Source organism: Tachypleus tridentatus, chromosome 3 (genome assembly GCF_004210375.1).
Source record: "Tachypleus tridentatus isolate NWPU-2018 chromosome 3, ASM421037v1, whole genome shotgun sequence".
NCBI lineage: Eukaryota > Metazoa > Arthropoda > Merostomata > Xiphosura > Limulidae > Tachypleus > Tachypleus tridentatus.
In genome coordinates this window covers 18416207-18442924 of record NC_134827.1, presented here as the reverse complement: position 1 = coordinate 18442924, position 26718 = coordinate 18416207, and the positions used below count along the sequence as shown (strand labels likewise).

The 26718-nt window shown below is 34.2% G+C and overlaps 1 protein-coding gene across 9 annotated transcripts in view; it reads right to left on the bottom strand.

The window, feature by feature from the left end:
* The window catches only part of LOC143246466 (calcitonin gene-related peptide type 1 receptor-like), a 182736-nt gene that overhangs the window by 44666 nt on the left and 111352 nt on the right, over positions 1 to 26718 (bottom strand). For all 9 annotated transcript variants that reach the window (XM_076493231.1, XM_076493232.1, XM_076493223.1 and 6 more), the window contains 4 exons: positions 12373 to 12683; positions 11498 to 11685; positions 8813 to 8938; positions 4783 to 4877 (listed from right to left, as the gene is read on the bottom strand). In XM_076493231.1, the coding sequence (XP_076349346.1) occupies positions 4783 to 4877; positions 8813 to 8938; positions 11498 to 11685; positions 12373 to 12683 (720 nt within the window). The remainder of the gene's footprint in view (positions 1 to 4782; positions 4878 to 8812; positions 8939 to 11497; positions 11686 to 12372; positions 12684 to 26718) is intronic.

Genomic DNA, 26718 nt, shown 5'->3' with positions numbered 1-26718 from the left:
TTGTTCTTTGCCAACCAAGCAGTTAATTTAATTAAGAGAAGTTCTAATATATACTATAGCTGCATGATATTTCGATTAAGTCTTTTAATTACTTCCAACATTGCAATTACACATTTTATTTTAATTTTTGATTGATATTAAAATTTAATAAATCTGATTTCATTTATATAATCGCTTTCTATTATTGTTAGTATAATGGGATATAGACACCAGCAGAAATCCATTTGTTTTCTTTGCCAATTCTTTTATTATCTTTTAAAACTTTAACTTAAAAAAACAACAACAAATGCTTTGAAATATCAGATTTGTAACACGTTATTAAAAAAGCTATTTATTAAAGGCTTTGGTTTATGGCTTTGGCTTTGAAATATTAAACCCAACCTCCCCTCCCGAAAAAAATACCACCAACAAAAGGGAGAAAGCCATATAAAAATCTGTTTATGAATAAACAATAGAGAATCCTCAATAGTCGCGGTACTGGAAATTATTTGAGGCAGGATCAGAGTAAATTAATCTAGAATACTTTTTTTTTTTCTTCTTAGCATTAGCTATATTTTTGTGTGTTAGCGATACCAAGCATTGGACGCGCGTGTAGACGATTCTATTTTATTATTCATCATAATATATAATAGCCTACCTTAACAATGAAATTATTTCAGGCAGAATTAGAATAATTTAATCTATGAAACCTTTGGCGTGGTGATAATATCTGAATCTAAAGGGTTTGCTCTCCTGAGTTCCAAAATGTAGCTAGATTTCAAAACGGTCAAGAGATGACGGACTTATGTATGAGCTAAAAGTTTGTACTTGAAAGAAAACAAACAAACTCAGCCATTATATGATCCGTTCAACCACGGCTAAAAAGGAAAATGGACATCTATCTAATGACAGATGTATGAGATACCTGAAAAACAAAACAAAAGAAGCACCTCATTCTACGAGCCACTATGCCGCGGCTAAAAATGTAAATAATCGTGTGACAAAGTGATAAAACAATAGTGCTCAAAATGAAAATCCTCCATACTTTATTACAATGAAATAATGACAAAGCAATATGTATTTAAATAGATTAAGGTTAGAGATTACAGAATGTCATAAGTGATTTTGTCTTGACTGACTTTAAGTTTGGTGTTACTGATATGCTATGGTTTCCAAAAAAACATAAATTTTGAATGCAACCCGAAACAACGACCTAACGCCTCTTTCAGTTTATACAATAAGCATAAAAGGAAAAATATTCTGTTTGATTATTAGTGTGTTAAACGCAAAGTACAGAAAGGGCTTTCTATGATGTGCCCACTACATACATATATGAAACCCCTGTTTTAAGTGTGTAAGATCTAAAGCTTATTGACAAGCCACGAGAGGGAGAGGTTGTTGTTTATTATTGAGCACAAAGCTACACAAAGGGCTATCTGTGCTCTGCCCCCTCACACCCCACGAGCGTTGAAACCTGATTTCTAGCAGTATAAGTCCGCGGACAAACCACTGTGCCACTGGGGGTTGGGGGAAGATGGAAAGAGTTCTCCAAAATTCGTGATCAACAGCCTGTTATGTCTATAATATCTTTTTCTAATGTTCAAGCATGAAGCTACGATTTACGAAATATTGTAAAAGTCAATTTGACATTTTTGGTAGATAAATATAATTAATGAATATTTTAAAGAATTAAATAATTTAAAACAAGATTTAATGTATGATATGAAAAGTGTAATTTGAAATAACCAAATACCAAATAGACACAAAAGATAAAAAAATTACTCAAATCATAGCTGATTATACAACTAAATTATATTTCTAAAATATATTTGCATCACAACAGCAGAAAAGTCGAAATCTGGGCAACAGATAATATTTATATAAATTTAAATTGTTTCTTTTTTGCGTTTGTAAGAGTAAACATATACATTTGTTTGTTTTTAAATTTCGCGCAAACCTACACGAGGGCCACAATACAAATTCAAATTCTAAAGCATGACTGAATGATAAATATAACATCTGAACAGCTGTATATACGTGTATAGAAATTAGGTTTTCAACTGAACGGCATGTTATGTGAAACGTACTATACGTATAGTATATCGTCAAGTTATATACCTTTTGAGGGCAGGCATGGCCAAGTGGTTGAGGCATATCTCTGTTGAAACAAGAAAATTACAAATTTTTACGTTTATCCTTGCAGCAGAAAGCTTGAACTAAGGTTAACTAAAGAAAAATAATTTCTTAACGCTTTTATAGTTATAACTATGTTATGATGTTAGTGTAGAACTATTAATGATATTAAAGCACTGGGGTTTGAATCCCCGTCACACAAAACAGGCTCACACTTTCAATTGTGGGGCATTATAACGTGGTGGTCAATCCCACAATTCATTGGTAAAAGAGTAGTCCAAGAGTTGGCGGTGGTGGTGTTGAGCAGCTGCCTTCCTTCTAGTGTTTAACTGCTAAATTAAGGACGGCTAGCGCTGATAGCCCTTATGTAGTTTTGCACGAAATTCAAAACAAACAAAACATTTACCCTTTGAACTGCCCCTAATTCTGAACTAATGAAGAAAAGGCACTCTGTCCGTTAGCTCTTGTCTCCATAAGGACTTGGTCCGACCTTTTCTACAATATAAGGGTTTGACTGTCACTGTTATAACACGCTCGTATATGAAAGTGCAAGGCTCATTAAGAGACATTCTATCTCGTGACACAGCCCCTGAGATCCACAGCAAAGAAAAAAGAATAAATTAATGTGTGTGTGTGTGTATGTGTGTGCGTCCGAAGTTTGTGTTATCTACAAATATCCACTTTACACTAGCGCATGATTAAAATATCCGTAACTTTAATGTGACAAAAATATATCGTTTGATTAACTTAATAGCATAAACAATGGGTGATATGCTTTCCCAAGATATAGGAAGCATTACTCTCCCTATACGAAGACTAAAATGACTTTTCTCGATACATTGCGTTGCGTTTTTGTATTTTCGTCATATTTCGTCTGCATGACAGATATTGAACGCCAACAATTCATATTACGTATTTATTCCTGAGCGTTTTTGATATGTGGATATTTAAACGTTCGTATTTAGAACAAAATAACACAAAATAAAAAGTATTTCTCCTCCTCGCTTTAGCCTGAAGATGGTGCACTGGAAGTTTCTGCTTAATGTTTTATACTGATAACTATTAGTGGACTTTGTACAGCTGCTGTGTTTTAAGATGGTGCACTGGAAGTTTCTGCTTAATCTTTTATACTGATAACTATTAGTGGATTTTGTACTGTTGCTGTGTCTTAAGATGGTGCACTGGAAGTTTCCACTTAATGTTTTATACTGATAACTATTAATAAACTTTGTACAGCTGCTGTGTCTTAAGAAAACGCGTAAATTAAATCAGATATTCTATCATGATCTAACTCTGATTTTACGTTTTAACTATGTGGATTAACGTAGTATGAAAGCACAGTAATAATTTTGGTTTCACTATATAACAATGTGGATTAACGTAGTATGAAAGCACAGTAATAATTTTGGTTTTACTATATAACAATGTGGATTAACGTAGTATGAAAGCACAGAAGTAATTTTGGTTTCACGTTATCACAATGTGGATTAGCGTAGTGTGAAAGTACAGAGGTAAGTGTACTTTGGAAATGAACTTCAAAACAAACATCTAGTATTTCGTAAGACATAAACCGAACTACAATACATTTATAAGTACACTAACAAATTGTACTTAGCTTCCTTAATATTTCTGCAAATGCCTCGAGTGTTTATTAACGTTGTTTTCGGATAAGAATTACCATTAGAAGTTAATTTAGAAAATAACAATAAACCATACTCTTCCCTATAATTCCACAGTGTGTGCTGTACAAACAATGTTTAAATAAGTCCCTTGTAAAATTTCACATTTTGTCACATGACTGATTTCCTGATAATTTTTATAAAACTTCAACGTTTTTATATTGATATTTTTGAGTTACACTGACAGTTAGAGAACAGAAGGTTTGTACTTTGAGTTATCTACTGTCTAACCAGAACAGTAACTGGCTTGTAGTTTGAGTTATCTTCTGTCTAACAAGAACAGAAACTGGCTTGTAGTTTGAGTTATCTACTATCTAACCAGAAATGAAGCTAGTTTGTTGAAATCTCATTCAGATTTTTCTTAACATTTAGGTAGATTAATAACTATGAAGAAAATGAAAATCTTATCTTTAACACAGAATGTCCAGTTATTCTCAGAAATATTTAACACAGCGATTTTACTACAGAAAGCGTTATTTTAGCACCAACTGCTTTGAGTAGCATACCTAAAGTTCGTCGAACATGAAAACACTGTTATAACATCTAAAAATATTACATGAACACATGTTTGGTTCCGTGTAATTTATGGTATTTAAATATGAGTTTGAACTTTTGACCTCGTGGAAAGTAGTTAATACTTTTAATAACACGGCAGTCGTTTGAAGCTTTAACATAAGTATTAAAACAGAACATCGAAGCATCTCGAAGGTTAAGATTTCTATTATTAGAAGTCATAAAAATAACGAAATAAAAGATGGGGAAATTCTATGAACAGTTGAAAATGTGTTATTAGAATCGATGGAGTTTACCAACTTTTTTTTTCTTCTTCTAATACACTGACAGGCACTTGGTGAGATTCATTAGAAATGTATAGAATCTCAGAGTTTACCAACTTTTTTAAAAAAGCAATACACATTGAATTTGGTTTAAACGTTAAACTGGCATGTCACACAAGCGAATTTAAAAATGCATCATTTCGAGCTCACCATACCTTCACAATTCCACATTGTGAGTAGTTCGTCCATTCAGTGTTGTGTTTATTGATAAACCACGTGCCGTTCTGCCAACATTCTTTTTCTGCATAGCCTGTTGTGAGATATAAGGAATCACATTAAATATTTAATAACGAATGTTTTCAAGTTTCTTCGCACTGAAATCACATAATGTAAATTCTAACTTAAAACCGTAGTTTACGTTATCTTCGTTTTTTGTTTTTAATTTAGCGTAAAGCTGCACGAGAGCTATCTGCGCTAGCCATCCTTAAGTTAGCAGTGTAAGACTAGGGGGAAGGCAGATAGTCGTCACCACCTACCGCCAACTCTTGGGCTGCTCTTTCACCAACGAACAGTGGGATTGACCGTCACATTATAACGCCCCACGGCTGAAAGGACGAGCATGTTTGGTGTAACTGAGATACGAACCCGCGAACCTCAGATTACGAGTCGAACGCTTTAACCCATCTGGCCATGCCGGGCCCCACAGCTCAAGGAGCGAGCATGTTTAGTGGGACGAGGATTTGAAAACAGGAAATACCATGGTATGAAGCATATATAAAACTGGTACCCATATTTATCTAAGACTAACAAGGATCGTCACGTTAAAAAAAAGCCTATTAATTCAGCTTTTACTCAGGTTTTAGCTGCAAAGTAATGTGTTTTTTATTTTGTTCCTTCAAACAGGGTAATTTTTGAGAAAACCGCTAACAAACTTCTGTTGTTATATTTTTCAAATAGATACATTCATTTTTAATGCTTTATAATAAAACAGTTTTTCTTTCATACATGTAATGAAAATGTTTACTGGATTTGTATATCCACTCTGAAAATAAAATAGTATATATATAGTATAGATTACTGCCTGACAAAAACGTCACAATGAGAATAAGGAAATGTACTTTCAAGTGTATATTTGTCTTGGCTTTCTATTGTTTCAGCGCTTAGAGCATGATATGTAGCGCTATTATAGGCTATGAATGTGTTATTACTGGGTTATTATTATTATAATTATTTTCTTTAAGTTAGATATTTGTTTTTGTTTTTGAATTTTGCGCAAAGCTACACGAGGGCTATCTGCGCTAGACGTCCTTAATTTAGTAGTGTAAGACTAGAGGGAAGGCGGCTAGTCATCACCACCCACCGCCAGCTCTTGGGCCATTCTTTTACCAACGAATAGTGGGATTGACCGTAACTTTATAACGCCCCCGGGTGAAAGGACGAGCATGTTTAGTGCAACGGGGATTCGAACCCGCGATCCTCAGATTACGAGTCGAACGCCTTTACCCACCTGGCAATGCCGGGCCATAAGTTAGATATATCCTGATGACCGACTTTCCAGAGTAGTTTTTGTTCAGGTCACGTGGTACAAAATGTAAAATATTGGTTGTCAGAAATATACAAAATAAGACTTGGTGTACTATTTGTTAATAGGAGCAAAGCTACAAAATGAGTTAACAGTGTTGTGCTCTCCACGGGTATCGAAACTTGATTTTTACCATTATAAGCCTTAATATTTACTGCAGAGTCGCTGAGAGCTGTCTGAATGTATGGTTTCTATTATTACCAACTTTATCTGGTTTCTATACCAGTTCTAAGATTCGCATTGTAAGTGTACACTTAAGTCAGTTCTGCCACAATTATTTTTTTATACAGTTTAGATTGAAGTTGCCAACTCGGGAGAATTCTAGTTAATTAATTCATTTTTATTACTCATTCATTCAACACACTTAAATTAATAAAGTTGTGGACTGAAGATTATATTTTTCTGCTTCCTTACTGCGCCACTAGATACGATATGTTGGTTTATAGCAGCTCTTGGGAATTAATTAGATGTCAATTTAGAGTTGCCGTTATCTACCGCTAGTGGGCTACGTGACAAACGTTTATAACTAATTACTTTGTTGCATATTCTAAAACTAGGACAATAAAGATTTATACAAAGACTAAAGCGAGAGAAGATAACCTGAATTTGATTTTGACAAAGTATGTTCTGGTTTTTGTGTGCTATATGTAATCCTTCCAAGAACCAAAATTAAATCACAATTTTGTATTACCAGCAATTATCTAGAGGATCAGCAGAAATGGTTCATAAAATGTTCGCTTGTCTGACAACTCTTTTACTTTCACCAGTTTGAGTTTTTAATATTCTGCTAGTTTCACTGTTTCACTTTCATCAGTTTGAATTTTTAATACTCTGTTAATTTCATCAATATAAGGGAAATCAGAGGTATCACAATATATCTTACAAAATAACTTCGATTTTTCTAAAAATACATTCTTTTTTGTTTTGTATGTGATTGGCGTAAGGATTTAGTAATTTTTACATTCTTTGAACTTAGTTATGTATCCAATTTTTCGATGGTCACCAAGTGTTTGGAAGAACTGAGTGTTTAAAATTAGAATAAAAAATGAATTGTTTTATTTATCCATATGTTTTCATTACTTATACAATCCAGTTAATCTGTTTTATTCTAAAACGTTACAGTATAGCAGTTAAGATGTTCAGTATTTGAATGTTATTCTCATCAATTAGACTAAGCCTTTAAAAACAAATTGTTTGTTGGATTTAAAGTAATGAAACGTAAAATGAATTTACACTTGAGTGTTAACTGGTTTGAGAAAACACATGTACAACTGTTGAAATAGGAAAACCATGATAAATGTTAACAAAAGATATAGTTTCAAGAAACTGTAATTTGCAAAAAATAAAGAAGTAATTTCCGTGACAACTAAAACCTATTAATGTCATCAATATGGAGTGTTGGTGAGACACTATCGTAATTCATCAAACACTGTATTTTGCAACATATGAGGTATAATTAGCATGGAAACCATGTTGTTTATGTTATCGATTTGAATTGTTTTAGATTGAATTTACTAAACAAGTAAAAACACAGTATTTTAGAAAAAAGTAACAAACCACTATTATAACTACGAAAATTGAATGTCATCAGTTTATTTTCATGATCGGTGAAACAAATCGTACTTTAAAACAAAAACAGTAAATAACAGCCATTTATGTCATCAACCTGAGCTGTAGTTAGGTATATCTGATAATCAAATATAAATCCTGTAATAAAGCAACATAGAAACTATACTATCAAAGAATATTCCAAAAATTTCAAGAATTCGTGAAGAAAAAAAAAGTTCCTTGCACAAAAGAAATGGAAAAGGGTTTTTTTAATTTTGTAACTTTTGAAACCTGGATTAGGGAAAGCATAGATACTGATAAAAATATCGAATAATTCTGTATACACCTTTGTTTAATCGTCTCTAAATGAATTCTCTTAGAATAACATAAAGTTTCGTTACAGAGATACGATAGTTGAAAACATTTTCCCTAAGAAAACAAACTTTAATTTTGCACATTAATGTATTATATATCCGAATAAGAATAGATTTGAAACATTTTCTAGTTTATTGAGAGATCCAAAGCTTTAGTCCTACATAATCTACTATCGATCCTACTAGCAAATAAAGTATCTACGTAGGATGTATTGCCAATATAACGTTTACTTTATTACCGGGTAATTATCAAGCATTTCCTTTTTCCTTTTGTTATTATTTATAGCTTTCTCCAAGATACAAAAAAACAACAACTGAAATCTTTATATGTAAAACGTTAGAAAGTGTTTATGTAAATTGCTTTTCCCGAATTGTCCATTGATGGAGTTGCAAAGAAAATACAGAGGACTTATTTAGAAGACTTTCGAAGTAAAAGAAGACTTATTTAAAAGAAGTAATCGCAAAAAAAAAAAGATAAGTCAATACAACATTCTGAAGCCATTTGTTCTTCTACATGAACTAAATCCTTTAAGATGAAAGGGATACTTTTAAAATAATCACTTTTGTTTAGTTGTGTTTTATTCTTTTCCAAAGTTACTAATAAAATCATTGAATTTCACATAATTTAAAAGTATTAGAATTAGAAATGATAAAACTATATTTTTTTATTTGACAAAAGGTTGGCATGAAGCTAAACCATTACCAAACCTAGAGATAAAAGAAAACCAGAAATGAGCTTACGAGCGCAGTTTGGAGGATCACTCTTGAAATAGATGTGGTTAGGACAAACATCTAAGGCCGTTTTACCCCCAGGAGTGTCTGGCCAGCAGTTCCAACCGTCCCAAGTCCGTGGACAGTATTTCTTATCTAAGAAGACAATAAACAAATAAACAGAGGTTTCATTCCCTAAATTAGAAAATTAACTGATTTCACTACACCTTTTCATGTCAAACCTAACTACATAACCGCTTGAGTTTTTCAAGTAAATAATTTAACTTAAGTAGACCCTACTTACAAATACCGTCTCTGATTTTGAGCTGATAAACTCGATAAAAGGCAGCTATTCAACTAATCCACTGACAACCATATATCTAATCTTGTCTGACTGAATAATGAAATTTGTTTGCCGTTCTTGTAGCGCACACACGCCCCAGAAAAAGCAGAGCGAATTTTTGCAACAATTGGATATAAATCAGAAGCCCCTGTATTCATTAGCTCGTGCTCTGCTCAGCAATAAGAGAATAATAAAACGATTTCCTACATTCATACATATCAAAATATTTGGCTTTGAATTTTCTGTTTTCGTTGAAATCAAAAACACACAATGGATTATCTGTGCTCTGCCCACCGCGTTCTTTAGCGTTATAAGGACTTGCCCTTGGGTCATTATGGAATTTTACTTTGGATTTCGTAATGCTGCCTATGGTTTTTATCTAATAATAACAACACTTTTTTTTTTAGATTACGTTTAATCTTAGGACACAAACGTAATGTAGTTTAACTTCACATTGATAAACACACACTTAACAAAGAAGTATGTAACATAACTCGAAACAAGTTTTGAATTTTAGACTGAACGTTTGTCAGTGATTTGAATTACGAAAAACTTCAAATGTTCCACTAAGATTATACCTCACACGAATTGTTTGAATAAGTTCGTTACTCGTCACTTCGTTAATTCCACGTTTTAGGCTTAGAGGTATGACAATCAGTCGGCATATTACCTTTTACACTACTATTCTTAAACAAGTAGTGAAACTGAATGTTATAGTTATAACACCCTCATGAAAGTACGGATCCTATTTAGTAGTTTACCACGGCTCAAACATTGGATCTTCTAATACACAACCCAGTACGCTAACAAATAAACAATTCTATTTCCAATGATTGTTTTTTAAATTCAACAAAAATCTGAAATGACCTGTTTTTAGGACACACAAATCGTGATTTGCAGGTTCCAATATCGTTACAAAATATGCTCGCCCTTTCAGCTGTGGGGGCGTAATAATTTGATTGCCAATCCCAGTTTTTGTTTTAAAAAAGAGTACTCCAGTCAGTAGTTGCTGGAAAGTGGTGTTTACTGGTTGTATTCCCTACGAGTTGATCACTTCAAAATTAGGGATGGCTAGCGCAGATAGGACTCGAGTAGCTGTGCGGAAAACAAAACAAGGAAACAAGAATCACAAAAACATTTCTTTGTTCAACATCACAGTGTCTCTACGAGTACAATAACACTGCAGTGAAAGGTCGTAAATATAACCTGTCGTATATTAAGAAAGGACCTTATTTGTCTCAATATTACGTTAATAACTGGTAATTATAAAAATAACTACACATCGGGTGTGCTTGAGCACTCACATCGCTCTCCTGATTTCGATTTCTGTTATTTTAAATTACATTGCTATTCCTTTATTTCTTTATGTGAGACTGACGAACGGATGTTAAGACTGATAGAAGGTGTCTCGCTACCTCAAGGTGGGTCCTACTTCCGCAGTCACCTCCAAAACCAAGGGTATATTTTATATCCCACATTATATCCTCTTCTCTGGGAATCCTTTCAATTGGTGCAGCGTTTATTATTTTTGTTTCTGTTTATAATGAACTAAAGTTGTTCAGAGGTTTGGATTTGCTGTTTTTAACACAATCCTTCTTTTTGATTTTGTTTTACCTTATTTAAATCTTTGACATTAATATTCCCCCCTCTCTCTATATATATTTATATATATACATCATATAATATAGAGCAAAAGCAGTTACTAGATGTTTCAAATTTTATCGGTTTGGTTTGAATTTTGCGCAAAGCTACTCGAGGGCTATCTGCGCTAGCTGTCCCTAATTTAGCAGTGTAAGACTAGAGGAAAGGCAGCTAGTCATCACCACTTATTGCCAACTCTTGGGCTACTCTTTTTACTAACGAATAAACAGAGGTTTCATTCCCTAAATTAGAAAATTAACTGATTTCACTACACCTTTTCATGTCAAACCTAACTACATAACCGCTTGAGTTTTTCAAGTAAATAATTTAACTTAAGTAGACCCTACTTACGAATACCGTAGTTGGGTGTGACGGGAAGGGAATTTCATTCAGAACACGATTTAATTTCTAAAATTACTCTACAACAAACAATGTTTAATTTCATGTCAATTGTCTTCGTAATACTCGTTTTAGCACCAACCGTATAACACCATCGATCGTATAGCAGTTTTTAACCACTTTTTACATGCTGCTGTTTTTTGAGTTTGTTTTAATATTACTTCTATTTTTGAACTGATTATTGTGTCTTTGTGTTTTGATTTATATTCGGATTCTACTTAACAAAATATCAGATCTTTACAATACTTATCTCATTTTCTTATTAATTTCTAAAGCTATCCGATTCTCACGGGAAAGAACCGATAAAGGTGCAATACCAAAACAGTGTTTACCACTATCGATGACAGGCGTGGAAGTCATTTGATCACAACATTCAACAGCCGCCTCGCAACAGGAGACCCAGTTTTCAGCATAGCGTTTTGACAAAAACGTCTGAAAAATCACGTGACTACGGTTTTTCGTCTCAGCTAAGTAGGTCTTGTTTGTTAATGGATCTTTTAAAGTTCCTACACCGATGTATCTGGAACACAAAATACTTTCTTTAAAGAAAAATATATACAAACGAGGAATGAGCAACATGAATGCTTCTATCAAATTACAATGTTTACATATAAACAGACGTTAATAACCATACACAAAAAAAATCTATGTATATCTTGATCGCCTCATTAAGAAACAACTTCCTACACGTACCTGTTCATGCATCTGTAAAGATAAGTAACTTTAGAAACAGCAGATGTTTCTTAATGTGCTACCAGGCATGAAAATGTTCTATTCCTGTACCCTCATTCAACAAAACTCCAGCCCGGCATGCCCAGGTGGTTAAGGCACTCGAATCGTAATCCGAGGGTCGCGGGTTCGAATCCCGGTCGCTCCAAACATGCTCGCCCTTTCATCTGTGAGGGCGTTATAATGTGATAGTCAATCCCACTATTCGTTGGTAAATGAGTAGCCCAAGATTTGGCGGTGGGTGGTGACGACTAATTGCGTTCCCTCTTGTCTTACACTGCTAAATTAGAGACGGCTAGTGCAGATAGCCCTGGTGTAGCTTTGCGCAAAATTCAAAACTAACAAACATGAAACACACACACACATATATATATACTTATAACCTATTAATGCTAAAATATTTTCTTATTCATACGGGAATATAAGAAAAAACAATCTGGTTACAATCTAAGATTAAGGTATAAAACTGTTTACGTACTGGAACTTAGGATTGTCGGTGAGGAACGCCCAGCTTGGCATAAAATGGTAACACCATGCGCATGTGTCATACTCGTATATCTCTTTAGTATAGCATCCTATCTGATTTCGACATTTTACATATTTCTTTGGTATCACAGTAGTGGTGGTGGCCTTCATTTCTTGTTCAACACATGATGAATTATTCTCCGAGACCACAGGTATCATCCATTCCTCATGCACGTTTGAATGTTCTGCAAAAGACGATCCCCACTGTTCGGATGTCACTCTGGGAGAATAATCCACTGCTTGTTCGGCGTATGCACATCCCCACTGCGGAAAAAATGTTGGACATTGTTAAAAATCATCTATCGATAATTTTCATCAAAAACCACGCACGAAATTATAAACTTTGAGATAAAGAGTGACGTAACACATTAGGTTATTCTTTAAAGAAAATTACTTTGCCTCATAAAACTATGTGTCTTCAGGCTCTTAATATTTTCTGTTTGTTTGTTTTTAGTTTCACGCAAAGCTATACGAGGGCTATCTGCGCTAGCCGTCTCTAATTTAGCAGTGCAAGACTAGAGAGAAGTCATCACCGCCCACTGCCAACTCTTGGGCTACTCTTTTACCAACAAGTAGTGGAATTGACATTCATATTTTAACTTTTTCACAGCTGAAAGAGCAAGTATGTTTGGTGTGACGGGGATTCGAACCTGTGACACTCACATTACGAGTCCAGGGCCGGGCTCATATTTTTTGTCACACTTGATTATTTTATTGTGTTCCTAAATACTCCAATGATTGTGTTTCACTTGCTTATGTATAGCTATTTTCCACCTTTATAAATAACTTATATTTAGGAAACTATTGAAAGATAATTGTGTTTCAGCCATATTTCTTTCTTTCCAAAATTACAATGGCAAAAGATTTATTGTTAAAAGCAACCACTAGATGGCTAATTTTCTCCGGTCACGCCATTCCATATTTATCGTAACATATAAACATACAGCGTTTTTTTCTCCTAAAATTTAACAGCCAGTATCTTCTTTGTTCTAAGACCGATCGCGCCTCAGTTAACATGTCGGGACACATTGGGGCTATTGGTACGTTATAAGAGTAACGTTCAGATCCCCCTCTTCGATTAAATTAGACCACAAGTTGGTAGAAGGCGGCGTTCTCTAGCTGCCTTCCCTTTTGTCTATCACTTCCGAACTAAGGATGGCTATGGAAGATAGTTTTATATTAGCTTTGGGCAAATTAAAAAAAACAAAAAACGAAATCAGTACGAGCTCTCCATTTCTATATAAGATAATTTAAATCGAATAATTTATTTAGTTGTTTAATGAAAAAATCAAAACACAAAGTTATTGGGTTGAGGAATAATTCGTGAGCGTTTTTTCAAGTTAAAAAATATATTCATAAATGAAACGCTTTCGCAAAATATTTCATGTCATTTGGTAGATAATTTTTTGCTCTAATAGATGGTGTGTTTGATTTTCATATGTCTTTAATTTTTGCTTTCATTTTCAGCTCATTAAATGAAATGTGAAGTGGACAAAATCGAGCATTTTCGACACCATCTGCTTTTCGCATTTAATTTCTTGCAATTTCGTTTACAACAATGCATACTATATACCTAGGTATTACATGAAATAAAGTATCATAATAAATGTTTTGGGTGTAATGTGTTCATGCATTGAAGTATTGTATAGTCTTGCATGTAATGCTTGAATGAAATTATTTAAAACGCTCACGAATTATTCCTCAACCTAATATTTAACTTTACTAAAACTCCTCGCTTTTCGAGCAAGACTTACATAATTTTTGTCAAGCAACGTTCTAAAAACAGAAAATACGTTCACTGTCATCAAGACAATACTTATTCAAAACATAGGAAACGTTTTTTCTTCTCAGTATTATTTTAAACCACAGGAGGTTTAGGCCTGACTTCCTATAGATTTGACACTTTTCCAGTTTTAACAATGGGTATTTTAAATAAGACTACACGATGGGTTTTGGATATTAGAAAATGGAGTGGATATGCGAAGCTATATGTTAAAATAAAATACTATTTTTTTATTTATTCTAATGTGTCAATTTTCTGTTTCGTATAAACTTTGAAATCCTTCTTTTTGTGTGTAACGTTCTAAACTGTGTTTGTATAGAATGAATGTGTTCAAAGGTTCGGTCAGTTTTAGTAACTCGTTTTCTACCTGTAACTGTACTACAAGAATAATTTCGAGTTTATGCGTTTATTTAACCTAATAATAACACTGTTTATACGCTAATATACAGAGTTCGGAAACAAGAAAAACGCAATAAATGAAGTTAAAAATTAAAACTCAAACTATTGTTAACGTATCAACTGCTAACACTGACCTGCTTTTCGTGGAAGGACATGCAATCTGCATCTATTTAAATGGCCAACTAGTTTGATTACGCATGACAACGGGAAATCCTAAAATGGAAAACTACCAACAGATATCGCATTATATTCTCGAAATACTGCGTATCAAATATTTTTATTTTGTCAAAACTTTAGATAATTGAGAAAGATTGTGCTAGATATCTGATTATCAAATGAAAATACAGAAAAAAAAAACCTTCTAATTACATGAAGCTAACCAATGATGACACATTAGCTAACGTGCGCGGAACTGTCGCTACGATTATTCATGGTTCGCGACTTGTTGGCGCAAAAGGCACTTCGCACGTTGGTGGCGTTATTACAGCATAAGACAAACAATGAAATCAGACTATTTAATCAGATTAACCTGTTTAGTGCCATAGACGAGATAACTCGTCCAAGCCGATCGGTAACACAGTGCCACGGACGAGTTACTTTGTTCTCAATAATACCTAACTTCAACGCTAGATGTCAGTACCATACATGCTTTTGACCTACTTACAAATTGTTTCACTATCGATCCAAAATGGCGTTACGAAAAAAGTTACAAAATGAAGAAGCATTAAAGTTGTATTGCAGCAGCTGAAATACTTGGCAGTCAACAGGTTAAAATACTTAAAGAGTTGACGACACTGTTAAGTAGGTACGCTTCCTCTGGTCTGAGAGCTCAGGGTTACACACAGATATGTGTAGATAGTCTGTGTGTAGATTTGCGCGAAACTTGGCACAAATAAAGCTGCATAACTTACACTAGTTTCTTATTCTCTGTTCTAAACTTCCAAAACAATTCATAATCAATTACTTTAACAAATAATTGAAAGTACTGAATTAATCTTTTCCGAATGAAATATATTTAGCTGAAGTTATGATTAATTTTATCGTTTGGTAAACTAGACAAAAGGCAGCTAGTAAACAGCATCCACTGCCAACTGTTGGGGTGCTCTTGTCTGTTTGGTTAGTGAGATATGGCTGTCAATCAAATAACGCAACGATGACACTAAAATTCACACAACTCTTCCGTCTACGGGTCCTGATGACTCGTTTATTGTATTGAAACGGATACCGATAAGTGTGTGTACATATGTGAAAAACGAACAACGCGCTTATATACCTTAGGTATATAATTAGATTGCAGGGTAGACCTGCAGACACCCTAATGAGTGATAAAAATTGAATCGGGTTTACGTGCACCCCATGGTTAGTATTGCTGGTGCACAAACATATAGCTAATAAAAATGATTTTTGTTTGTAATTGAACACAAAGCTACACAATGGGCTGTGTTTTGCCAACCATGGGTATCGAAAACCGGTTTGTAGTGATATAAGTTACAATTAAATACACCTTTATTTCTACGCTTTCCTCAGATTAACATAAATAGAAAGATTTATGAAAGTAGTGTGTTTTCCTACAGCAAAGCCACATCGGGCTATCTGTTGAGCCCACCAAGAGGAATCGAACCCGTGATTTTAGCGTTGTAAATCCCTAGACTTATTATTGTACTAGCTGAGAACTTATGAAAGTAGGGACGCGTTTATTTGTTTTAAGTATTTCTGTTTTAGTAGTTTTGAACATTCTTATTCAACTGTCTTATTCACTTTATAGATTACTAAAGCTTTCTAGGTTATATATATATCTCCCTAGTTGTTTTTCTAAATTATTTTTTATCATACTTATATATAAATAAAAGATACCACATTCACGAGTGAACGCAACCATGTCTCCAACACGCAGTATCAACTCCGATGTAAACTGATCAAAATATGGCCGAGTAGTTAACCAAAACCTCAAAATCATGTTGCTGTTTTTGTGAGCTCCGTCCCCTGATGGAGACTCAAAATATCCAACTTTTTTTAGGCTGTTTGATGTTTGATCAGGCTCAGCATGGCCAGGTGGTTAAAGCATTCGACTTGCAATCCGAGGGTCGCGGGTTCGAATCCCAGTCACACCAAACATGCTTGCCCTTTCAACCGTGGGGGCGTTATAATATTACGGCCAATCCCACTATTCGTTGGTAAAAGAGTAGCCCAATAGTTGGTGGTGAGTTGTGATGACGAGCTGTCTTCCTTCTAGTCTTAAACTGCTAAATGTAGTTTTGCGCAAAATTCAAAACAAACAAAGAAACAGACGTTTGACCCCATAAAATCCTCAAGAAAGTCTAAATCGAAATAGTTACAAAGTTATTTGGGTATAATGGACCAAGATGTAACACTATCAGGTTTCAAATTCATCCGCTTACAAATGAAGAAATGAGGTTTGGATGCGTGTGTTTTCTTATAGCAAAGTCACATCGAGCTATCTGCTGTGTCACCGAAGGAAATCGAACTCCTGATTTTAGTGTTGTAAATTTGTAGACTTACTGTTTTACCAGTGCGGTACAAAAGTGGTTGAAAGCAGAAGGAACAATAGAAAAATAACAATGAAAAGATTAATTGAAAAGTTCCGTTTATTCAATGTTCTTGTTTTAATTCTTGTTTTTTAGGTCAAATGCAATCCTCTTAAGATTAGAGGTTAGAAACTTTAAAAAAATAGACAAGTAGCTAGTGGATCATGAAAGAAACCAGTTTAACTTTGGCCTTGAAAATGAAGTAAAAACTGACAGGTGTGGAATTCGAGATACATTGCTTAATAAGTTATAGTACATTAAGCAGCTGAACAGAGCTGTTCCAATCAAATATTTCTTCATTAAAAAAATCTAAATTTGAAGAACGTTGTGCTACCATTAATTCTTTTAAACTGACTTTGAAGAATCACCATGTCGTTAGTTGGCGGTATGTCAAGTGATACTCTATCTGATGATAACGGACCTTGACAGTAGCCTTGCAGAATAGTTTTCATATGATATAATTAGCATACTGATAGCATGATATATCTTTATGCCGGCTTTTTTGTTACAAGATCAACATAAATATTTGTTTCACTCTCGATCTACTTAAGGTATTCGATGGTTGAACTGGTAAAAGCACATTGTATATACATGACTTGCGTCGCTTTTCCAGGCTGAGTTTCTCCTTAATCATGTTGCATAATGCTTCCTTGGGTACCTGAACGGATTTTACTACTCCGTTATGCTCCCCCTTCAGTGGCTCAACGCTATGTCTGTGGAAGTACAACGCTAAAAAGGAAGTTTCGATATTCATTGTGGGTACAGCACAGGCAGCCCATTGTGCAGCTTTGTGCTTAACTACAAACAAACGAACTCCGTATTCTTGAATTATCGACTGCTACAAACCGCGGCTAAGGAACGATTTTGACACAGTTTTATTTATCTAGATGGTCCCGGTATCCAAAGATGATTCATGTTCTTTTGTTTTCTGGTGCCGTTAAGTAAAGAGATACTCCCGTCCTAGAAATTATAAATCTCCGACATGAAAACATGTTTATAATTTGAGTATATTAATACACTAGGCCGGAGAGGATTGTTGCACACGCTACCTCAAAACGATAAATTTTGAGGGCATCACACACCCTTTAAAACTCCAAAGAATGTCAAAACATAGTCCTTGTACATATCTTTTCATCACATTACTTTATACCAGCTGTAGTTCACAAGTGAACTGTTGATTAATATTACTTTAATATAATGTATTTAACATTATAATGCACTTCTATTAAAGAACTAATGTTTTGTAGAAAATCTACATTGGACATTTCAAGTTAACTCTTTTATCACCGAGAGAAATAACCTCATAACCCTCTAAGAATAAGATGGATTTGAAAAGGTTATAATGAAATTTTCAAATTTTAACTGAAACTTTGAAAATATACGTATACTCTATTTTTGAATTGACAAAAAGATAGTTCACCTGAAAATTAAATAGGAAAATGTCTGATTTTGTTAAAGAATAATAATAACAAGTATTTTTACACCTTATTTCATTCAACTTTCTTACTTTAATATATCTCATTTTAATATTTACTTATCTGTCGGCAAAGAAAATAACATATTCATCAGTTTTTGCAAATAATGTGAACGAATTGTAACATAAATCCTTTCCAGACAACGCGTACTTTTAAGACAAAATATGAAAGTTTCACGTGGGTTAATAAAAACATAACTCAAAACCTTCTGTTGTCATTAAGATAACCACGTGCACACACTGAGTATATTGATTGTTTGACAAAGACAGCTTTTCGCTTGTTTCAACCATTTATTATTTAATCATGCACAGATGATAATTGAAATTAATTTAGCTACATTAAGCCTAACCGAGGTATTTTTGTAAATTAATTGTGAATGTCTAATGAGATGGATTGGTATCAAATCAAATCACTAACTACCCCAAAGAGAACATGTTAAACAAGCTGTGTAAATGGAAATGTCGTGCCCATTATAATTTTAAAAGCAAATTAGACAACTGAAATAACTATGATATGAGGATAAAGGAAACAAACCTAATTACTATGAGTAATAATTAAAAGATAAGTAAAAACGAAAATTAAATTATCATATGTTTGTTTTGAATTTCGCACAAAGCTACTCGAGGGCTATCTGCGCTAGCCGTCGCTAATTTAGAAGTGTAAGGCTAGAGGGAAGGCAGCTAGCCAACTCTTGGGTTACTCTTTTACCAAAGAATAGCTGGTTTGACCGTCACATTATAACACCGACAAGGCTGAAAGGGCGAGCATGTTTGGTGCGAGCGAGATTCGAAACCGAAACCCTCGGATTACGAGTCGAACGCCTTAACACGCTTGGCCATGCCGGACCATTAAATAATCATAAAATGAGACTATCAGTTATTATATGAAACCCTGCATACATACACACACACATTCTATATTTAACATACATCTTTACATTTATATTTCCTTATTTGAAGATAAATCTGACCAACGAAATTCTGAAGGTCTGAGTTTAACTGCAAACTTTTAATAATGATTCAACAAAAATTAAATAAAACTAGAAGTGATGGAAAAAGAGATGTTATTCTAGTTTTGTCTGCTTTTTAGGCTAGCTTTAACCAGCTTAGCCGTCTCGAAACTCGGACTTTATGTGTAATTCAATTACAGAAAAAAACAAAACAAAGACTAAAACTCACCTAGGTCGTTTAGTAGATCATCGTCTTCAGCAACGAAGCATTCGAAATCCCATAGAAGGAAAGTGGAAAAGAAACAGAACAACAAAAAGGAGAACAAACAGTGATACTGATATCAAACTACATTTGACTACTTATGTCTCGTGAAAAATATAAAGAACATACAATGTTTTTCTTACTTTTCTTTTAAAAAACTGTTATTGAGTAATGAAGCTCTTTACTTTAACAATAAAACAGTTCTGTTAGAGATGTTTTATGTTTAATTATCCGTTTTAATTTAGAATCTTACATTGCTTGTTTTCTTACTAGTAAAGAAATAAGAAACTGATGTAATTCTTTACATTGTATTATTGGTAGTGTAAAATATTGTCAGTTACTCAAAGTAATCACGACAGTTTCCAATACGTAAATCTGGCGATTATAAAACATGTCTTTTGTGTTTAACATTCGAATTCTTGAATTATTTGTTTGTTTTGAATTTCGCGCAACGCTATTCGAAGGCTATCTGTGCTAGCCGTCCCTAATTTAGCAGTGTAAGACTAGAGGGATGGCAGCTAATCATCACTTCCCACCGCCAACTCTTGGGCTACTCCTTTACCAACGAATAATGAGATTTACCATCACATTATAACGCCCCCACGGCTGAAAGGGCGAGCACGTTTGGTGCGACCGGGATTCAAACCCGCAATCCTCAGATTACGAGTCGAACGCCTTAACACGCTTGGCCATACCGGGCCCTTGAATTCTTGAAACACTGTGTTTTTAGTTGCTATTTAGGTTTTGACACTCTCACCGTTAATTACAATGACTGTATGATAACTATATAAAAATTTTGGTTGCTCGGCTTTGTTTTTAGTATGTTAGCTGCGGATTGAAAGGTCAAACGTTCGAGGCGCTATGTCCTTCGAAGTACACTCAGTACATTAGCCGTGGTGACGTTATACTGTGCAGACAGCAACCTCTGCTAACCCTTGGCATTTGTCGTTCTCACTTAGAGATAGTTATTCATGATGACAAGAAACACACTTGAAGTAAAAATGTATTCTCAAGACGGCTAGTTCCGCTATTAGCACTTAAATTAAAATAAAGCACAGAACAACGTTTTAATCAGTGATGTTGAGAAAACCCCAGAGAAATATATTTGTAAAAACGACTCGTTTGGGTTGAGAAATTTTTTTACGTAGAAGAGTGAACAACGTTTCGACCTTCGGTCATCGTCAGGTTCACTCCTCTAGGTAAAAATTTTTCTCAACCCAAACGAGCCGTTTTTACAAATATAGAACAACGTTTTGTTCTTCTTACGTCATCTTCAGGTTAACAAAGAGAGCTTGCAACAACTTTCGAGTACACTTCCCGAGTATTTTCAAAAGGGAGAAACTCAAAGAAGAACAAACATCAGTTGAACTTCCACTTTTTGTGACAACTAAACAGCTACAAGTAAGACCTTGTTAAAACCTCACCTGATCTGGATCGTCACCTTTAGGGAAACTTTATTGTGAAACATTCTAATGACACGAGTATTTTTTATTTCTTTATATTTCCAATTACACATCATTTCCCAATATTACTGAATTTTTTTTAAGGATAGTATCCCTTTGGACATAGTTAAACACCTAATTTTCAGGCAGTCAGAAAACAATGTATTGAAACTTGCGCTAGACGTCCCTCACAAAACTTAGTAATAGGTTATCTGCACCCCTTAAATAAACGATAAACTTTGACTGATAATTTAATTTCAGAACAGGTTAATTAAGTAGTGGTCCAACCACTACTGCGTTTGTAGTCTAAATCGGCATAATGAACTCTAAATTAAACAAAACGCGTCGTCGACAAAGAATCTGGCGAATTTTTGGAAATTCTTAAGGGATTTAACAAAGAATGTGGTGTTAAAAATATAATAGGGTTATTACTAATATCTAACAGCAGATATAATTAGTTATAATAATTTTTTGCCATCTTGAAAAATACATTCACACAATAATAATTGTCCTAATCGAGTACGGCCGTGTGTTTCTTGTGTCCCAATTGGCCAGATGACATCTTTATTAAGCGAACACATCATCGGCAATGGATATGTCAAACATAGTGCTATCGCTATTTGGTTTTAAGCACAAAGCTACACCAAAAACTATCTGTGCTCTGCAAGTCTGGGGGTGTTACACGTTAAAAATAGGGTTCGAAACCCTCGATGGGTAGACTACAAATACACTATTGCACAGCTATATGGTTAGTTTGAAGAATTAACACAGTGACGGCCTCACTTCCCACATATAACATTTTTTTTATTATATTGTTTGTATTTAGTACATATACACACCTTTAGTTGCAAACTTTCAGTGTTAAACATTGTATTATTTTATTAGAACGAGAAATCCTTTTATTTGTTTGGTATTATCACGTAAAGTTACAAGAGGTCTATCTGAGTATAGCCGAACCTAATTTTTAGCACTAAGGATAGTGAGAAAATAACTAGTTTATAGCAGCTACTGTCAACTCTTGAGCTATTCTAGTCTGGTCGAATAATGGGATTTCACTGTTTCTCGGAAGTACTGATCGCAATTTTGTGGCAGTTGGACATGAATAATGAATCCTTGGATTAACAGACTAGGATATTAAGTACCAGGCTAAGTCCGACTCAAAACAAACCAGAGTCTTTGTTTGTTTTGGAATTTCGCACAAAGCTACTCGAGGGCTATCTGTGCTAACCGTCCCTAATTTAGCAGTGTAAGACTAGAGGGAAGGCAGTTGGTCATCACCACCCACCGCCAACTCTTGGGCTACTCTTTTACCAACGACAAGTGGGATTGACCGTCACATTATAACGCCCCCACGGCTGGGAGGGCGAGCATGTTTGGCGCGACTCGGGCGCGAACCCGCGACCCTCAGATTACGAAGCGCACGCCTTAACGCGCTAGGCCATGCCAGGCCGCAAACCAAAGTCAATATGTCTAGCATGATTTATTTCTTTATATGCAGCTACTTTCATTTAAACCGTATTTTGATTTTGTCTTCAATATTTATATTTTAAGCTTTTATTATTGACGAAAAGAAAACATATTTTAAAATAACAAATGAAACTTAATCACCACAACCAACTTATCGTTTATTTGTTTATTGTTATTATTGTAAAAAAAAAAACTTTATATTTTATCCTTATCCAACCACGATGTCTTTGTGTGAAAAATATGAAATTACTTTGACCAGCTGGAATCAAAACCAAACGATTCAATAATTTATTTAATTTGAGATAGTAGGGGTAGTAAAGTAGACTACATCTAATACGACGTGTTTTTAGGCCTAATTCTTAAGAAAAGTTAGTAAGTATTGATGAATTATTAACAAAATTGTAATGGTCATCTCTATTTGCAAGAGTTTACCTGTTTGGTAAATAAAAATCTTATGATTGAAACAGTAAGTATTTAATTCTTACCAACTTATGTCATACTTACGTGTCATCTCGTAAGTAATGTCGTAAAGTTTAATACAAAAAGTGCATCATCATTTCTGTCTTTGTAGAAGGCTTTAATGACTAAAATGTGTAGTAGTACGTGTATAAAAATGTTTAGACAAATAAAAGAAATTAACCCAACTCCACGTTTTCAGATCATTAATCAAATAAACCCTTATGAAGATGGATGTGTTTGAGGAGCACATTAGGCATATAATGATTTATGAGTTAAAGAAAGCAATAGTGCAGCAGAAACTACACGAAATATTCAAGGTGTTTATGGTGTGGAGTATCTCAATGAAAGAAAATGTCGAAGGTGGTTTCAAAAGTTCAGATTAAGTGACTACAGCTTAAGTGATGCGCCACGTTCAGGTCGTCCTGTTGAGTTAAATGATGACTTGCTGCTGGCTGCACTTGATGAAGATTGTGCTGTAACAGTTGAAGAACTAGCACAGAAGCTTAGTTCAACCCATTCAACAGTTCACTGTCATTTGCAACAGCTTGGAAAGGTGTCAAAACTTGGAAAATGGGTCCACCATGATTTGATGGAAGCCAACATTAGAGCAAGAGTGGACATTTGCATTTTCGTGAACGTAATTCACCTTTTTTGGACAGGTTAGTGACTGGATATGAAAAATGGATAAATAAAAATAGTAAGCGCCACAGACAATGGCTCAGTGCAGGTAAACTGGCTATAGTAATGCCTAAAATGGACCTCCACCATAGAAAATTCTTGTTAAGCGTTTGGTGGGATATTTTGGTGTAATCCATTTTGAGTTGCTGTTACTCAATGTAACGATTACATCAGATTTCTATTGTCAACAGTTCGAGTACTTGAATGTTGCACTGGAAGAAAAGAGGCCTGCTTTGATCAATCATAAAGGTGGTGTGTTACACTAGGATAATGCACGTACCCATACAACAAGGATCGCATCTGCAAAGATTGAAGAGCTAGACTGGGAAAAACTTCCACATCCTCATTATTCTCCAGACCTTACCCCATCTGCTTATCATCTATTCTGAAGTTTGCAGAACTATTTTGATCTAAATGAACTTGGAACACATGAAGATGTCAAAACTACCCTCTCTACATTCTTTTCCTCCAAACACCAAAAATTTTGTAGAAGTGGAATTCAGAAGCTTGTGAAAGTTTGTCAGAAAGTAATTAATAGTAATGGAACATACATTATTGATTAAATAACATTAAAAGCGTTTGAAATCCTTTCTCTTTTTCTTAACCTAAAATCGGACATTACTGAAGGGGTGACATAATATAATACTTTGCGTTTTACTGAAATAATTGGCCTGGTGGTTAGGGTGTTAGACTCACTGTTTGTGGGTCGAGAGTCTTAATTTCATTACTAAACATACCTACACTTTCAGTTGTGGGGACGATATAATGTAATTGTAAATTCTACTATTCGTTTTCAGTAATCCAAGAGTAAGTAGCGGGTGGTGTTAACTATCTGTCTTCACTTTAACTTATTTTTTTAAAATTAGGGTCGACTAGCTCTAGTAGCAATCGAGTAATTTTGCAAGAAATTTGTAAAAAACAGAAAATAATTAAATTACTTATGATATTAAATGTTTAATTATTGGCTCCTTTTTGTGGTATTGGGTGATTAAAATTTTATTTTAATTTCGGGAAGATATTCTCTCGTAAAACAACAACAAAGTCCATAATCAGCCATTACAGCGTAACAATGATAAAATTTTATCTCTTCTGCGGTGCAAAGTTTTTGTAAACAAAATAATAAATACTAAAATTATTTGTAAATAACTTACAAAGTTAGTGAGTTTTGGCAATTTGTTATGTCAGAAATCCGGGTGCATTAATTTCAAAAATTGGTTTTTCTTTCACCTACATGTATTGGTTTGGAAGGTGAGTGTTTTTTTCTGATAAGAAAGAGACATCGGGCTATCTGCTGTATCCATTGAGGGAAATCGAACCGCTAATTTTAGTATTGTAAATTCGAAGACTTATGCTGTCCCAGCGGGGAGACTGTCATTGTATTATTACCCTTTGTCGAAAATATATTCAGAGTAAGAACTAAACGAAGTAATGGTTCCTCAAAAACCAACTTGCGATGCGTTCATTATTCCGTTCCCCGCTAGTACAGCGGTAAGTCTACAGATTTACAACGCTAAAATCAGGGGTTCGATTCATCTCGGTGGGCTCAGCAGATAGCCAGATGTGACTTTGCTATGAGAAAACACAGAAACACACATTCATTATTCCGTTGTTGTCATAAGCCAATATGAGATCTAATGTAGAATGAGATCTCTAAAAAAAGTGAAATTGAAGAGAAAATTAATTCCTAAATATATTGACAAGATTTAAGCAATATATATATGTTTGCATACTACTATGTTAAGTTTCCAATGGTCTTTTGATATCTAAGTTTTAAAAGAAATATTTAAAAATATAAAAACATACTATATCTGATTGCACTATAAATTGTATTTTTTACGGTTCACGTTTTATTTGTTCTTAAAAATTGCACTGTCATCTTAAACACTATAAATTCAAGTTATTCATTCATACACTTCTCTTTCTCAAAGTATGTCAACAGTTATTTATGTTTGATAAACAATATATCTACGATATAAGTGTATTTGTTTATTGCGGTAGTAGATGCGTAGATTCGAAAGGTTTAAAGAAATCAGGTGCATTGTGAAGTGGCTAACTAGCCCTTATCTAATTTTCGTCATTAATCTAGAGTGACATGTGATTTTTATTTTGGAACAAGTTCGTAAGTTTAATTTAAACATCTTAGCTTTAATGAGATGAGAAATACAAAAGGCGAACACAATATCGATTACACAGAATGATAGTCTTACATTTTTATATCTTGAGCTTTTTTTTTTTTTCCTAAATACTTAAAACTGAACTTAAATTGTTCTATTTTACATAATAAAGTACTTCTGATGTAAGCATCTAATGTGAATGACAAATTGAAAAGAACAACAGAGAATTTTCAATAACCGCGACACTTGAAATTATTTTAGGCAGGATTAGAGTAAATTAATCTATGAGAACTTTGTTTCCCTTTTTAGTAAATATATTTATGTGCACCAGCAATACCGAGCGTGGGATATGCGTATACCTGATTCGATTTTACTACTCATCAGAATCTCTATCAGCCTACCCTCAAATGGAAATTATTTTAGGCAGGATAAGAATAAATTAAGTATGAGGCACTGGGCGTGGTTAAATACATCAGTCAAAGGAGTTTGTCCGTCTGAGTTCACAACTGTAATTAGATCTCAAATCAGTCAAGAGATGACGGATCTATGAGCTAAAAGTTTGTACTTGAAAGAAAACAAACATACTCAGCTATCATATGAGCCAATCACTCGCAGGCTGGCATGGCCAGGTAGATAAGGCACTAAACTCATAATGCAAAAGTGGCAGGTTCAAATCCCCATCACCCTAAACATACTCATCCTTTATAATGTGAGGGTTAATCCCA